The sequence below is a fragment of the Podarcis erhardii genome, assembly GCF_964252035.2.
Source record: "Podarcis erhardii genome assembly, chromosome: Z".
NCBI classification, from domain to species: Eukaryota; Metazoa; Chordata; class Lepidosauria; order Squamata; family Lacertidae; genus Podarcis; species Podarcis erhardii.
Genome location: NC_138504.1, coordinates 40,104,049 through 40,121,358, shown reverse-complemented (window position 1 = coordinate 40,121,358; position 17,310 = coordinate 40,104,049). Strand labels below are relative to the sequence as shown.

The following is a 17,310-nucleotide window of genomic DNA, read 5'->3' as shown; positions in this document are numbered from 1 at the left end:
CTCACACGCCGCTGTGTCGGCCCCTCCCTCCCTCCCCCCCCTGCACGGGAGGGGAAGGTGGTGAGTTAGAAAGCGGCTGAGGCATCATGAAGGGAGAGGAGCGCGGCGGAAAGAATCCCAGCGTTGCTCCAGAAAGGCGGCCATTTTGAGTCCCTCCTGCCCTGCGCCTCCTGTTGTGGTTTTGTTTTCTTTCGGGGGGGTATCTTCTGCCGCGGCCCCCCATTCTCTCTCTCTCTCTTGTAAGTTTGCTGTAGGAAAGGAAGAAGCGTCCCCCCCTTCCCCACATGTACCTTCACTCTTGGACCTCCTAACTCTAAACCACACAGGGGAATGTTTTTTTGCCCTCCCCTCCCCTCCGCATGCTGCAGCCTGGCTTAATAACAACACCATGCAGAGTGCTTAAATTCTCTGTTGCATTGGGGGGGGGGCTCTTTATTTTCTCATCCCTTCAGGTTGTGACTAAGCATAATTTGCCCCACATAACATAACACCCCCCCCCCCGATTTTATTTGGCAGAATGCTGGAGGGTTTGCCTTGTCTATGTGCTCCCCTCCTTCTGATGAAAAGCCAAATCTCTTCACCACAGTTAGGGTTGTCAACAAACCATGACCCAAAATGAAATTAGATGCAAATGTGACAGATCTTCAGAGGGATCCGTGGGAAACCTGAAGTGGTTGGATAAGATTGGCAAAATGTTCCATCTTGAATAAAAAATAAATTAAAGAGAGCATTTCTGAGCTCCACTTCAGCTCCTGGGTTGTAGCCAATATCAATCCTAGTCAGAGCAGGCCCACTTAAGTTAATAGATATGACCAGGGTAGGTCCATTAATTTAAAGTGGGTCTACACTGAGTTGGACTTGGTTGGTTAGAACCCGTTCTGTCTTATTGGTAGGCAGGACCTTACCTTTGCTCTTTGATTCTGAAACCACACCTGGACAACTCTGACACTGAGGCCTGTTTCAGCTGCTAGTGTCTCCCTAACCTGCAACAAAGGTAAAAAGTTGAAATAAGTTGTGGAGCTGAAATGGAAAGTTGCTGCAATGAAACAAAATGCCTAAGTTCTCTGAACCCTGCATTTCCAAGAAACTGCAGGGACATGCAGAAGAATAAATAACAGGTTCAATGCTAAGATTGTAGAGATGGTGAAGTTAATGAGACAGAAGAGGAGATGAGAATTCAATGAGTCAAATAATGCAGAATAAATTTTATTTTTCTCTGTGTGTGTCTACAGTCTTTGGACCTACAAAGAATTGGCAGTGCTAACTTTGCCATGTCAATGTCTATATTGTATTGTGCTTTTTGCTAGAGAGGTCCCTGGCACGGATTGGCTGAGTGAGTGTGATGTAATGGAATGTTCACAAACATTCTTCCTGGAAATTGATTTCTTAAAAAAATGAACTGTCAAAAAGTTTGGCTTCTGCAGAAAATGGGGAAGTTGTCCATTTGGAAGCTATCCAAAGTCACAAAGGACCTAGAGGCAGGAATAGTTTTATATTTGCAGACTTCAAAGTGGAAATAAGTCCACAACATGTACACACCACAAATTTAAAGCACACAGTTCCCTCAAATAATCCTGGGAACTGTGGTTTGATATCAGTGCTGGGAATTGTAGCTCTGTGAGCGGTAAACTATAGCTTTTTTGTAGTGTAGAGCCATATGCTTTGTATGTGCTTTCAATCCATGGTGTGTAAGCAGCCATAATCACTGCCAATGGGCAGCATCCTGCTCTGTATCAGAGGGCAGCAAGCTCAGTTAGGGAACACTTGCACCTGCTGCCTTACACAGCATTATCCACCTCATTCTACCTAATGGTTGGGCTGACTCTAAACGTATGATTCTTTTAGCTGAAGATGCCAGTTGAGGTGTGTGCTTTTGCCACAACCATGATACAGAATCAGATTGTGAATGGTGGTGTTTGAACAATGACAGCCTACCTTCCTACAAGGCTTGGAAGATACTTCAAATGAAGCTTTGAAAGCTCTCCTCTGCTGTGTTGTGAGTATCGTCCGCGGCCGCTTTGGTCTCCGTGGGTCCTTCCCGTCGTCTCCACCCTTCCCTGGGTTTGCTTGTCCTTTGGTCGGTTTCACATCCCCATCCTCATCATCACTTTTAACTATTGGTCAATTGCAAATGGAACAAATTAAAATACATGACTGCTCAGCCCACACAGGACCACTACAGGTCCATCCAGTTAGCATCAGGTTTCTCCTAGAGACCAGCCAGATGCTCCAAGGCATTGGTGAAGAACCTCAGGACCAGGGATCGAATGCAGCCCTCTACCTGGCCCTCAGAACTCTCCTTACACTATGCCACTCACTTGCCCTCCATCACATCCTCAATACTTTTGCCTGGCTTGAATGTTGTCTATGAACTCTGATAATTCTTCCTGCTTGTAAAGAAAGGGGATTGTGAAGAAACTAGCATGACATATAAAGATAGCATCTACATTTGTTGCTCCACCCACTTTTGTCTCTGTCTCCTCCCACCATTGGAATGTGGCCCTGGTAAGGGGAATGTGGGCCTCAGGCCGGAAAAAACCCACCTCCACCCCTACCCCAAGGGAAGACTAGGAATAAGGCTTGCAGGCAATGGGAACTTTAGCTGGTTGTTTCTTACCCTATTCTGAAGGAGAGTTGTACGTATGTCTCATATGTCTCCCTTTCAGATTTAACTATTAATAATCTAGGAATAACTTTTGGCTCCATGTGCCATATTCCAGCTTTCTGAGTGGCAGGAAAGTACTTCAGCTATTGTGTGACACACTTCATTTACCCACTGAGGAACAGTTATAATCTGTGGCACCATTAATGTAGAACTTCGGGGCAATTGTCTGGAACCCTACTCAGCAGCATAAACAGGAGAGCTCCCCAATTTAAGCATTTCTAAGTCATCAAATTTTGAAGTAATACACATTGCCACAGGGGAACCGTTTTTAGCCTGGGGCCGCATTCTCTCATGAGCAACACTGGGGGGGGGGGTTCATACCAATGGTGGGTGTGGCCAGAGGGGGGAAGTGGGCAGAGAGAGAGATGTGCCTTTGACTTTTGTACAGCAGACTACGGTCAAGAAAGCCAGTGTGGTGAAGTGGGTAAGAGCGGTAGACTCGTCATCTGATGAACCGGGTTCGCGTCTCCGCTCCTCCACATGCAGCTGCTGGGTGACCTTGGGCCAGTCACACTTCTTTGAAGTCTCTCAGCCCCACTCACCTCACAGAGTGTTTGTTGTGGGGGAGGAAGGGAAAGGAGAATGTTAGCCGCTTTGAGACTCCCTAGGGTAGTGATAAAGCGGGATATCAAATCCAAACTCTTCTTTCAAAGGTACATCAATCTAGCTGGTCAGTTAAGATACATAATCACAGTTCAAAGGACATATTCCAGCCAAGTCAAAGCACTCAAGTATGAGGTGGAGAAAATCTGGTGAGGTGGCTGGGGAAAGGTCTTGGCCAGGGGAGACTCCCAGAGACATTTGTCTCTCTGGCTTGAGGTTCCCAAACTCTACATTATTTATTTATTTCATTTATATACCACTTTTTCCTCCAAGGAGCTCAAGGTGGTGGGCATTGCTTCTCCTCCTGCCTCACAACAATACGGTGAGGTAAATCAGGCCGAGATAGAGGTATTGGCCCCAAAGCATCAAGTGAGCTTCCTGGTAGCATGGGGATTCAGGTCTGGTACTCTATCAGTTACACTACACTGGCTCTCATTATTGTCCAAAGGGAAAGAAAGGGAGGAGCTTTGCTTGTTCGTTCCAAAGATTGAAATTACCTAGCCACATGACTGATCACCATTTGAGAAGACTCACCTGAATCTGAGTCATCAGGGCTGACAGAGCTGAGCAAATCTTTCTCCTTTTCATAGTCACTCTTGCAGAGCAGCTGCCCCTCCTTCAGCACAAATTCATCTCCCTTCCTGAGCTGCCGCTCACAGACACAGCAGCAGAAGCAGCTCAAGTGGTAGACACACTCCAGCGCCCTCATCACAAACTCTGTTGGGGCAATCTTCTCCATGCACCCACTGCATTTTGCAGCAAACAACCTATCGGAGGAAGAAAGGGAGAATACTCAGGTCACGAGGCCGAGGCTCCTAGCAGGATCCCAAGTTGGGATTCCAGAACATAAGAAGAGCCCTGCTGGTCTGGGCCAAGCATCTTGTTTCTCCCAATCAGACGACTGAGTGAAACCCAGAAACAGGACCCAAGCACAAGAACTCTCTCCCCTCCTGTAGGTTCCAGCAATTGGTATTCAGAAACGTTTCTGCCTCTATGGAAGAAGAGCACAGCCAGTGTGGCTAGTAGCCACTGACAGGCTTACCCTCCAAGAGAGGATAAGACCTGGAATGAAAATCTCCTGGCATGAATTTCCTTGCAGAAGATTATATGACACCCTGCATGTGCATTCTGCAGTGCTCACATGCATTTTATACATTGCAATTATTTTTGTTGGGAACAGAACCCCCCAAAGCTGCAATCTAAGTCATGTGTGGGATTTGAAATACTGTATTTCAAGTATTGCATTTATGCCTTGCTCTTCCTCCAAAGAGGTCATCAAAATATATGGAGGGTGAAATCAAGGGAAAACCAGGAGTAGAATGGCTTGGAACCTCAATTCCAAGAGACAGGCCTAAGACACTGTGTTGGATACACAGCACTGGATTACTCAAGAGGCTTCAGGCAGCAGCAAAGCAAGGGCACAAAAAATGAGATTTTTTAAAAAAAATATTGATTTTTAATTTTTTTTAAAAAAAACATCATCTACTAACATAGATTGGAATAATGCAAGGAAATCAGATTCTGTTATGTGCTGCAACAAATCTATGCTTTATTAATTATATGTTCTTCTGAGTTATATGAACTTTGTTTTTTTCTTATCTACATATGCATATAAACATAAAAAACATTGTGCATTGCATAATTTGTTTTTCTGTTTTTATTTCTGATCACTGAGATAAGAGACAGGATGAAATAAAATATTATTTTGGGGCTTTGTGTTGTTTTTATTTTAAATTACACAATCTTTTCAGGGCATAGGGCCTCTAAAGGTCTTAATCTGGCCCTGTACATACAGTTTGTGTTTAGTTTTCTGCCACTGTATAGGAACTCCTTGGTGAAGCCCTTCATAAAACTATCTTGATGCAACCATAGAATCAGTAGTGTCTGGTGCCCACTGAGGCTATTGGAGTGGAATGAAATGACAGGTAAAATGATAGGCAGAGTCTGAGCCAATGAGAGGCAGAGCCAACAAATTATACTTTTGTTTCTATCCTCCCTCCCCAATGAATTCTACAAGGGCAACCGTGAGACTAAGCATGAGGAAGAAGCTGACAGGTAGTGCCGCCACCCCCTGGACTGGTTTTCAACAAGAAGGCATACAGCTGTGGGCTGTCTGAGGGCAGATTGAGATTGGGGTGGGGGTAGTAACCCTCTTGCCCTAGTGGACAAGCCTCCATTGCTTGCCCCAGGACATACTGAGAGGGAGAGGAAGCATCTTCCAGCTTTTGGTAGCATCCAAGCATGCTGGGACCCCATTCTTTTCTCTTTTCCTTGCATATGCAACCAAGGAAGTACTTAAAAGGATTAAAAGCGTGCACAGATCTCCCCTGCCCTGGCTCCCTAAACCGATTGGGCTCTGTTTAATGAAGCTTGCCCCTTGAACTCAAAAGGGGCGTGGGGAAGACAGGATGCCTTCAAATGGTTTCAAGAGGCATCTGCAGATGGGCAGTCCATTCAGACCGTTGCAAAACCGATTGCGCTTCAGTAACATTCAATGGGGTGAAGGTAATGAGGGGTGGAAGCAGGCTGATGTTTGGCAAAAGCATTTGGGGAGGGGAGAGAAGCTTTCAGGTGGGGTGGGGGATTCATCACGCTGGGGGGAGGGGGAGGAAGGAGGAACATTGTTGCTCCGATAAGCTTTCTGTTGTTTTTATGGCATTTTGTCCTTTCCACGGATGATCGTCCAAATGTAAAGTAGGAATGCTTTCAAGCAAAAGGCATTTATTTAACCCCTACTCCCCAATGTAGGACCCAGGACATGACCCAGCCAAATCTGAGTGCTTTCACTGTCCCAGTGAGTCCTTGACATCACAGAGCAAAGGAGGAAATCCACAGAGGGATGGAACAAACAGTCTATATCCAGGCTGTTTTGCACATGTTCATAAATGTGTTCCAGTCCATTTAAAATCATCATCATCATCATCATCATCATCTGCATGAAAATTCATATTTGCATACCTCTTCATATTTAACTTCACATTTAAATACAAAATGTGCATTTCTAAATGTATTTTATCCTTAAAAATAAGCTTTTTACACACACTTGAATATTTTTTAAAGCAAAACAACTGCTTGACAAATTTCAGTGATGTGTGAATTCTGAAAGATAAGAGTGTTCTAATGTAAGTATTCATTTGTAAGGGGTGGATCTGGTCTGTTCCATACTGGAATTTGCAAAGAATTAATTTCTCAGGCATCCATTCAGAAAACAAATTTCATTTCAGCCTGAACAGGTGCAAAGAGGAATAGGGTTGTATCCAACTAACTTCAACTCAAGAGTAGGCCCATTAAAATTAATAGACTTAAATCCATCATGCCCCTCTGTTTCAACACTAACCCTGTTGAAGGCTAGTCCTAGTCTAGACTAACACTTGATGCTGCCTATACTTGCCACAAAGACAAAGGATTGTAGCCAATGCTAGTCCTCCTCAGAGTAGACCCACTGTACTCAATGGACATGAGTAACTTAAGTACATTCATTCCAATGGGTCCTCTCTGAATAGGACATGCATTGGATGAAACTAGAGAGGGAAAACCTGTCAATTTTGATTTCTCTCATTCATTCAATCCTTGATTCTCCATATTTCCACATGAGTTTGCAATTAAGATATAATAAAAGTCCTCACGAAAATTCACAATTTTGATTAATATTTTTCCTAATATTAAACACTTTTTCTATGCAGTTTTAACTGGTATACTCTTTCTTTGCAGAGCAGTTGATGCTACTTTAATAAATGTATGCATATTTAGACACACTTCACTCTAGAATATGATTTTTTGCACATATTTGGCTGGAGAACTGTATTGCAAAATTCAGAGATGTGCAGATTTTGAAGGACTTTAGCATTTCAGTTCATGTATTGTTTTGGAAAGTGAAAATTACGTCTGTTCACCTAGAAAAATGAACTGAATCGAATCTTTCCCTCCTCCCAAGGCAACCCATTACACTCAACTTTTAGTTTCTTATGGATATGGAAAACAGGATTCTGTGATAGTCTAGGAAACCTCCCGCTTTTAAACATGCAAGCAGATCACCAGGAGCATCTTTCAGCCCACCCACATCTGCTCCCTTGTTGAAAAAGAGTGGGGCAGCCCTACATAAGGAAAGGGATATTTAATTCAGCTCAGCCAGAGGAAAATACTTTTGGGGGGGCCTTTTTTAGGACATCAAAAACACACACAACAGGAAACTGAGCTTGACAAATGACCTGACTTTGATATCTCTTGATCAAACCCACAGCTCATTAAATGGCTTAGCATTATAAACACAAGGCAGTAAACCTGCTGAAGGCTTAGGATGGAAGTTGAGCAGATGACCCATGTACAGTTTTTGAATCAAAGCAATAAATCTGAGAGCAGCAAAGCAAATGGTCTGATCAGACACAACAGTGTTCTCCCTACTCCACTCCACTCCACGCTTGCAGATTCCTCCCCCGTAAGAAGTGTCTGACTGGATCAGATCAATGTTTTATTGTCAAGAGTTGAAAAATTAATTGCTTCATTGCGTCTTGATTATGAGAAGTAATGTTCCTTATCATAGGCTTTGCAGATAAGCTAGCATCTTGACTACTGCATCTGGTTCTGGGTGCCAATTTTTTAGAAAGATGATAAGCTTCTGGGCAACCTTCTGGGGATCACACAACTGGTGGGGCAAAAGGCAAATGTAGGCAGGGCAACACATGCAAATTTAATGTTTGTACAGCTGCAAGTTGTCTGTCTCAGGTTCTGGGCACTCAAAATGTGGAGCTTCCATTTAGCTTTCATGGCTAATGGTCATTGGCTGATCAAATTGGGACTCCCCCCCCCCTTTTACAAGGTATGGAAATGCAAAAGTGAGTTGGGGGTGGTGCAGAGCACTCAAGAACTGCAGTGGAATCTGTGCATTAAGACTGACTCACCAACCTCACACTGCCCTTAGCTAACCCCTACCTGCCTGCCTTCTTACTTTCATCCTGTCCAGGGGATGGCCCTGATTGTCACACTCCTCTTTAGTGCCAGTGTTGCCCTTGTAGAACTCAGCAAAGAGGAGGAGAAGCAATAAAATTAGTTAGTTCTGCTTATCATTGGCTCAGGCTCCATCCATGGTTGGTCTCTCTGCCTTCTGCCCTAGCTATCTTACTAAGCAACAGTCATGGCTGGTAAAGAGTAAAGGGAGATCTTCATCAGTGGAGGATGCTACAGAAATATGATGGGCTTTTGAATGTTCCTAGGATGCCTGACAGCATGAAAAGGAGGCCTTTGCAGTCTGTGTGGCTACAGGTGGATTGAGGCCACTACACCTTCCTGCACCAGGGTACAGCCATCTGGCATTTTGTACAGGACAGCTGATTTATTGCCTCCCTAGCTTGTTATCTCACATTTAAATTCGACCCTGTTCTGCTTCCCTCAAATCACCGTTCTGCACTGTTTACTCTTACAATAATGTCCAAACAACCTAACTTTTACCTTTTCAATCACCTCGCCTGGGTCTTTAATTTCCTCCTGTTTGTGGGGCAAATAGATTGTAATGGTTTTCTTATAACTCATTTACTATGCAGAGAGAGATAACCAGCCGTACTGTGTCAGGTTTGCTGTTCACATTAAGTGCGGTTCAAGAGGTTCACCAAACATCGCAGAGCCGTAACAAGGAAACAATTCAATGCATCGTTTGACCATTTATGCAGGCAATATTACAGAAACTATGATGAAACCAGATTTCATTCCTGCTTGGCCCACCGATTGCAACCTGTCAAATTATCCAGGATTTTAAATCATGTTTCCTTGATTTAATTTTCTTGAGTTTCTTTTTATATCACGGGCCAAATGCTAACTAAACAAATGTAGCTTTACAAACACATACTATACCCAGGGCAGAAGTTGATAATGCGCAAAGCGCAGTGCTTTTAGAACATCACAGAGCCAGCGTTTCTCAACCTTGGGTTCCCAGACGTTGTTGGACTGCAACTCCCATCAATCCCAGCCAGCATGACCAGTGGGCAGGGATGATGGGAGATGTAGTTCAATAAAACCTGGGTAAAAAGGTAAAGGTAAAGGGTCCAGTCGTGGCCGACTCTGGGGTTGCGGCACTCATCGCGCTTCATTGGCCAAGGGAGCCAGCACACAGCTTCTGGGTCATGTGGCCAGCATGACTAAGCCGCTTCTGGTGAACCAGAGCAGCACACGGAAACGCTGTTTACCTTCCTGCCAGAGCGGTACCTATTTATCTACTTGCACTTCGATGTGCTTTCAAACTGCTAGGTGGGCAGGAGCAGGGACTGAGCAACGGGAGCTAACCCCGTTGCGGGGATTCGAACCGCCGACCTTCTGATCGGCAAGTCCTAGGCTCTGTGGTTTAACCCACAGCGCCACCAACGTACCAAAGGTTAAAAATAGTTGGGTTAGAGTATTGGACTAGGACAGGCAAGACCAGAATTCAAATCCCCACTCTGCCATGAAGCTCTTGGGCCAGTTGCTGCCTCTCAGGCTAGCCCTACCGCACAGGGTTGTTGTGAGTATAAAATGGGGAGGCGAACTGTGTACACCATCTTGAGCTACTTAGAGAAAAACGTGTGATATTCATGCAATAAATGATAACAACTTTTTGAAGTTATAATTGGAGGCCTATGGTCATTCTTACCCCTCAAAATAAGGGGGGTTAGGGTTGTATAAGAGTACGATGAAAATGAAATTTAATTAAGTTCACCTTTAAAGGCAAGCTTATCCAATTCTCATGCAAACTAAACCATAGCCGTCCTTTGAAATTCACACCTCTGTGAATTTTTCAATGCAACTGTCTGTATACTAGGGTGAATAACACACACAAATGCATTATATATGGGGAAACCATTTAGAATGATGTGCATATTAGGCAAAACAGCATCCCCAAATGTGTACATTCAGATAAATATGTAGTAAAATGCTGGTTAATTTTCATGAGGATTTAAAAAAATAATAATAATCACACAATGATGTGTAAATGTGGAGAACTGAACTTAAGAGTGGAAATATGAGAAATGGAGAAAAACCAAGACTGACAGATTCTCCTAACCATAATAAGGGTACATACAGAGCATCACCAAGTTCTGCTGCATCAGAAGCGTTTTCTTTCTCAGTGTGCCTATAAGCAAAGCCTGAAGACAATTGCCCTCTCCTGCTGTTGCTCCCATGTCACTGGTATTTGGTGGTATACTGCCTATGAAACAGGAGATTCTGAAACTTAGTCCCCACGACTAATAGCCATTGCTATAGACACTTCCTACAAGGATTTGTCAAATTGCCTTTTAACACCATCTATGCCAGTGGGCTCTACCACACCCTGCAGTAGGCACCTCCATGCATTCATGATTACTTGTGTCCGTGGAGGATAAGGCTATCAGGGCTACTCGACACAAAGGCTATGTTCTACCTTCAGAGTCAGAGGCAGTAATGTTTCTGAATACCAGTTGCTGGAAACTACAGGAGGGGAGAGCGCTCTTGAGCTTGGGTCCTGCTTGTGGGCTCCCCATTAGGGCATTAGGTTGGCCATGGTGAGAACAGGGTGCTGGACTAGATGGGCTACTGGCCTGATGTTGCTGACTGTTGTTATGTTTTTAATCTCCTGCCAAATCAATTGCATTTGGTCATTCCACCCCCCCCCCTTTCTGCTACTTCCACCTGAACCAGAGTGGAGAGAAGGATCAAAGGTTAGATCCCATTGGAATGTGATTGTGTGATATGCAAGAAACTGGACAGGACTTCAGTTGATAACATCTGTTGGTAACGGGAATGGAAAAACATGGAACTATCAAAAATGACCAGAGAATTAAATACTGGACTTTAATTAAAACTGTTAAATTAACATACTGGATAAAAAACCTGGAAATTCTATAATTTTTTTAGGAGCAACGAATTGGTTTAACTAGATGAATAATGAAGGAATGACTAGAAAGTTTATAGTGAGTTAATATGATGCAGAGGTTCGTTATTTACACGTTTACTGAAAAATAAGAGAAGAAGTTGGCTACTGATAATTTATATTGGTTCTGTCCCCATGCTCCTTCTTGTTGCATTCTAGAACTTCAAGAAGGAGGAGAGGGAGAAAGCTGACGGGCAGTGCCACTCCCTGGAATGGATGCAAGTAAAATAGGCAGGCAGGTGCGGGCTTGCAGGGAGCCACCTAAGGTTGGTGGAGCAATGCTCTACTACCCACCATGCACCAGCCTCCACTGGTACCCAGCCAGAGCTGGGCCTAGACATTTTGGCACTTGAGGCAGGCCCCAAAATGGTGCTCCCCTCCCTGACAGGGAAGAAGGAGTGAGGGAAGATCTGCATCAAAACAAGAGGGTGAAAGATGATCAACATCAGGATCTGTTGCCCTGATGGATCCTGCCAGCTGAGACAGTCAGCTCCCTTGTCTCATCGGTGGGCTGGCCCTGAATAAAGATCTACATTGGGATCTGCTGCCCCCATGGATCCTGCTGCCTGAGGCAGTTGCCTCACTTTGCTTCGCAGGTTGGCCGGCCCTGCAGCTGGTGATGGGAAGGATCCCATATTTGCCTGAAACCCCAGAAAGTTGCCACCAGAACTGAGAGAACTGGATTAGATGGACAAATCATTAGATGGTACATTTAGAGTTCCACCCGCCTGGTGGTTGGGGAAACCAGCCAATGTACCCCAAGGTGAAAATGGAAATCCAAAGGGCTGTGTGTGTGCAGAGTCAGCTGCTGTCTTACGGCAGAGGATGAGGAACCTCAAAGTCCAAATGCAGCCCTCCAGTACAGGCCCCTGTGTCTGACCCTCATAACTTTCTCCAGGCCACACACCCATCACTGGCCAAGCATCCCCCCAAGTGTTTCTGCATCCCTGAACTCTCAGAATACTTCTTGTTTTGTGGATGGAGGATAGGGAGCAGGGTGCTGGTGTGAGTCTGTGTTCGAATCCCTCCAACTATACAAAGGTAATATTTACATTCATTCAGGGCCAGATTAAGATACACTGAGAGCCTAAATGAGGTAAGGGTTTAAGAGGCTCCAAAGCATTAACTCCCCCAAATGTGCATCATTCTATTATTTTTTACCCAATTAGGTAAATCTTGAAGTATTTAGAGCTCCACTCATTATCTGAGGTCGTAAATTGTAGCATAGCTTGTGTGTAAATCCTGCACTGCGTTCATTGCCCCATCCAGTTTTGCCTCTGGCTCTGCCCACCACTGGGCATGTGGGACATAAATGTGATAATAAACAAAGAAACATATCCTCAAGGATGAAACCTTCCTGGTCTTGCTACCCGTCCACGAGCTGGTATTTTCTCCTAACATCAAATGTTCCTTTAATACAAAAGAAAAGGCTGTATTTAGGACCAGTCCAGACCACTGGTTTCTCTTCCCTCAAGATTGTCTAATCTGACACTTGGAGACTTTTCAGGGCCTCTCAGAGAGAGAAGGGTTTTCCTCATCACTTCCAACTTAGTTTTCTGTTTTCTTAAAAAAGAAGATGCTAAGGCCCAGCCTGGGACTCTCCACCTGAAGCCATGTGTTCTACCACTGACTGAGCTGTGCTTTAAATAATTTTTTTTTCTTGCCATACCTGTTCACATTTACAGGTAGAATTTACATTCATTGCTCTGCCCACTTGTGCCTCTGGCTCCGCCTGCTACTGGACATGTGGCCCTCAGAAGGTTTCTCAGAAGGCAATGTGGCCCCCAGTCTGAAAAAGTTCCCCACCGCTGCTCTATAGAGCAGCCTTACAGTAGGAAAACCCTGGCAGGACTCAGTAGCTGGTTCACAGCCTGGCTTTAAAGGGGTGGAGTGGTGGGGGAAGAATGTTTTCCAAAGGATCCAGAGTTTCTTGCAGGGAAGGAAACATTGACTGAAGGGATGTGTCCTCTGCTTAATAATCACCCTGTAATTGACAGTGGCCCGTTCCATCACTGTCGCCCGCACAGATTCAATGGCATTGCTCCCTCCCAGCGCTTTGATGGCAGAATTTATGGGGAATCAAATTATTGCCGCAAGAAGAGAATTAAAACGATCCTTCATTTGCAAAAAGTCCCCGAGATTGCCTCAGCGTTGCTCCACCTTTGGGAGTCTAAATGCGTCTCCCCCTCCCGCAACACCCATTGCTCTTTACAAGCTCGGCAATTGCACGCTACAGATTATAGCTGCAATTTTCTTCTAATCTGCTCTGGAGCCGAGAAACTATTTTATATAGAGAGATTAAAAATAAAAAATAAAGTTCAGGGCGCCGGTTGAACTCATTAAAAAAAAAGAGAGAGAGAGCAGCACAGGCAATTAAAAAAAGCTGAATGGATTAACGAGCGGCAATTATTTGGGGGAGAACTGTAGTTTCAGGCTATATGCTGCAAAGGGTTGTGGGGAAAGGCTAAGCTGGAGTTATGTGTGTGGCGTTTGGCTCTGCATCCATAGGAAACATGCCACAACAGCCACAAGAACATCAAATTGTATTACGTGCATAGAGATTCATCCACGCACACCTGTAGGAACTTAGCAGACTCAGCAAGATTGATTCCACCTCAACAGGTGAATCAAACCTAAATATTGTTACACACCACCCCAATCTCTGAGCGATGTGGAATCCCAGAGGTTCCAGGGGCTTACTCAGGGTTCATGTTTCCTTCGGGAATGAGGCACAGTAGAGACTGCAGTGTTCACTCTCTCTCACAGATTTTAACGGTAGTTTAAGGCATTTTTGTATTTTGAATCTTTATGGAAATTCAGCAAGTGCGCTTTTTATTTTTATTTTTTTTAAAGCGAGTTACAGTACTAACTAGCACTCATGGTGGCAGTGGCAGAAATAAATGCGGACAATGTGGATTGAATAGGGAAGCTCATGGGCTTTAAGTACATCACACATACACACAAACAACTTCCTGCTGCAGAGTCAGAATGGTGGTGGCATAACAGAAAGATTTGAAGTGGAAGAGGCATTACCGTGGGGAAGGGAAGATTTTGTAAGGTTTAAAGGCCCACACTTAGGATTACATAGCAAAAGTAGCCCTTACATGTCAATAGCATTTGCTCCTCTTTTTTTTAATGTTGCCATGGCAGGTTCCTTGTGAAAGGGTTATTATCTGTGTATCAGAATGATGGGCCTCTTTATGAAATAAAAATACCTTTTGCATTCTACTGCACAAAACTATCAGTTATTGTTTTAGCACTGGTTCTTTTAGGTAACTAGCTTGTGACAAACAAATCTTAAGAACATGGGTAGGCAAACTAAGGCCCAGGGCCCGGATCTGGCCAATCGCCTTCTAAATCCGGCCACTGCCTGGTGTTTTTACATGAGTAGAATGTGTGCTTTTATTTAAAATGCATTTCTGGGTTATTTGTGCGGCATAGAAATTTGTTCATTTATTTATTTTTTCAAAATATAGTCCGGCCCCCCACAAGGTCTGAGGGACAGTGGACCGGCTCCCTGCTGAAAAAGTTTGCTGACCCCTGCTTAAGAACATGAGGAGATTATATTATTACTAATTGAATGTTATCCATTACCTACCCACCCTTCACCGTGAGGTCCCATGGTATGATACAACATTGTATTAACTAGATAGGTTATGTTCTCTCTGGGTGACACTGCCGTTGCCCTAACTAGTCATTTGCTATACAGACTAAGGAGAATGATTGTGGCAGCAGGGTGGTTTGCAAAAGGAGGATGTGAAATAAGAGAATACTCAGTATTCATAACTACTCAGTAATGGTCAGCGTCTCTGCTCTTCTACTCTGTGATTAGCTACTGCTATTTCCCATTTCAACTTTTAAACGCCTGCTGAAAACTTTTATATTCCATCAGGCTTATGCAGGCAATTTATAATACATCTTTCCATAATGCTTAGCCAATTTCTGATTTTAATGTTTTGAAAACATTTAACATTTTGCATTGTATGATTCTAAGTATAATTGCTGTGAAGCACTTTTTATATGAAAAGTGGCATATAAATGTTTTTATAAATAAAGTTAATAAAATTTATTTACTTAGGAAGATTTGTATACTACTGCTTAATAATAACAATGATTGTTTTCCCCCAAAAAACCACAACTGTAAGCAACTTACATAAAATAAGATGAACCATTCGTAAGGAAATACCATTAAAATCAACAGATGTTATAAAACAAGTAGGCATAATAGAATTCTCAATACATAGATAAAATCAACAGTTATATATATAAAAAAATTCAATAAAACTAACAGAATTAGTACAAGCCCCTTCTAAAAACCCAGCAGGGTTGGTTTGCCTTGTTTTAAAGGAACTAAAGCAATAAGCATTATCAAGAAATCTAAATTAAACAACGAGATTGACTTCACAGAACTACAGTTCCCAGCACCATTAACAAATTATAGTTTTCCACAACTGTTAAAGGGGTGGAATAGTGCTATTAAATATAGTGCTTTAAATGTCTTGTGTGGATGTTAATGGTTCTATCCGGGAGTGGGGTGGGGGGCGGAGAGAAGATAAGAGAACCAACCATTACCATTCTTTAGAATTCAAAATTCTCCAGATGTTGCAAGGATGTTCTCCAGCAGAGAAACGTGCGCTAAAACACTGGAGAATTTTCTTGAGGTAAACATTTGTCCATTCCATTCCAGGAGGAATTATTTATTAGTGTTTCCCCACAAATGTGAACTAAAAGAAACTGATGGACTTAAAACAAAAACCAGAGTAGGGGAGCAGCCCAAATGTGACACACACGCACTCCTGCCATGCAGTAAGACATGGCACAGTCCATACTATCACTCTACCACAGGGATGGGGAGCCGGTGGCCTTTCAAATGTTGTTGTAGTCCAACTCCTAAAGCTAATGGTCAGGGATAACAGGAGTCCAGCCACATATGGAGGGCCACACAGATCCCCATCCCTGCTCTGGTTTTATTGGCTTCCACATGTTCTCATGCGGGTCACATGACTTGCACAGGAGCGCAGCCAGGAAGATGCGCATCCCTGTTTTCAGCCTCAACATGTTGGAGGATATGCTCTCTCTTGTGCATCCATAGGGCTATGAATGCTTCCTAAGCAACAGCACTCACAGCCTGATCATCAGAGATAGAAGGAACTACAATCTCTTTCTGAAATCTGGGGCAAAGCTCCCCCTAACCCAAAATGCACTTTTTCACTTCTGTTACACTCTATCCCTTAAATATTTTCCCATTTGCTATATATACACTGCACTCTTTTGTTGCCGCCTCTCTGTTCCAGCTACACTCATTTAATGCAGTTCTGCATTCTTTCTTCTGCTCAGCCAGTTCCACACTGACACCTCCTCCTGTATCTGACAGCCTCCTGCAAGCACCCTCAGCTTGTTTCTCCACCACTAATAATAATTATATATATATATATATATATATATATATATATATATATATATATATATATCCCGCCCTCCCCGACCAAAGCCAGGCTCAGAGTGGCTAACATCATATAAATAAGACGATATGCTTAATACAAGTGATCAATCAATCAAGATATATCCCACAATCAATTCCAACAATTAATATTAAAACTGGACAAGTGGCAATCTTCAGGTTAAAATTGGAAGGGGTTAATACATGCCAAGACCAACTGTTTCCACTGATATTATAAGGACCTATGAACAGGCTGGAACCTCCTTCGTGCTTGTTCTTATACAAAGAGAAAATGAGTCAGGCTGAACCCTGACCAAAGGCCTGGCGGAACAGCTCCATCTTGCAGGCCCTAAGGAAAGATGTCAAATCTCACAGGGCCCTAGTCTCTTGTGAGAGAGTGTTCCACAAGGCCAGGGCCATGGCTGAAAAGGCCCTGGCTCTGGTCGAGGCCAGTCTGATCTCCCTGGGGCCCAGAATCTTCAGGGTGTTGTTATTTGCAGACTGTAAGATCCTCCATGGGTCATACCAGGAGAGGCGGTCCTATAAGTACGATGGTTCTAGGCCATATAGGGCTTTAAAGGTTAAAACCAGCACCTTAAACCTGACCCTGTACTCCACTGGGAGCCAGTGCAGCTGGTATAGCACTGGATGAATGTGGACCCGCAGCAAGGACCCCGTAAGGAGCCTCACAGCGGCATTCTGTACCTGCTGGAGTTTCTGGGTCAGTTT

At 43.7% G+C, this 17,310-nt stretch overlaps 1 protein-coding gene across 2 annotated transcripts in view; it reads right to left on the bottom strand.

Annotated features, from left to right (window-relative positions):
• LMX1B (LIM homeobox transcription factor 1 beta) overlaps window positions 1–17,310 on the bottom strand; it is a 159,615-nt gene that overhangs the window by 9,386 nt on the left and 132,919 nt on the right. For both annotated transcript variants that reach the window (XM_081847706.1, XM_081847705.1), the window contains exons 3-5: window positions 3,803–4,035; window positions 1,936–2,114; window positions 906–983 (exon numbers count right to left, since the gene is read on the bottom strand). In XM_081847706.1, coding sequence (XP_081703832.1) covers window positions 906–983; window positions 1,936–2,114; window positions 3,803–4,035 — 490 coding nt within the window. The remainder of the gene's footprint in view (window positions 1–905; window positions 984–1,935; window positions 2,115–3,802; window positions 4,036–17,310) is intronic.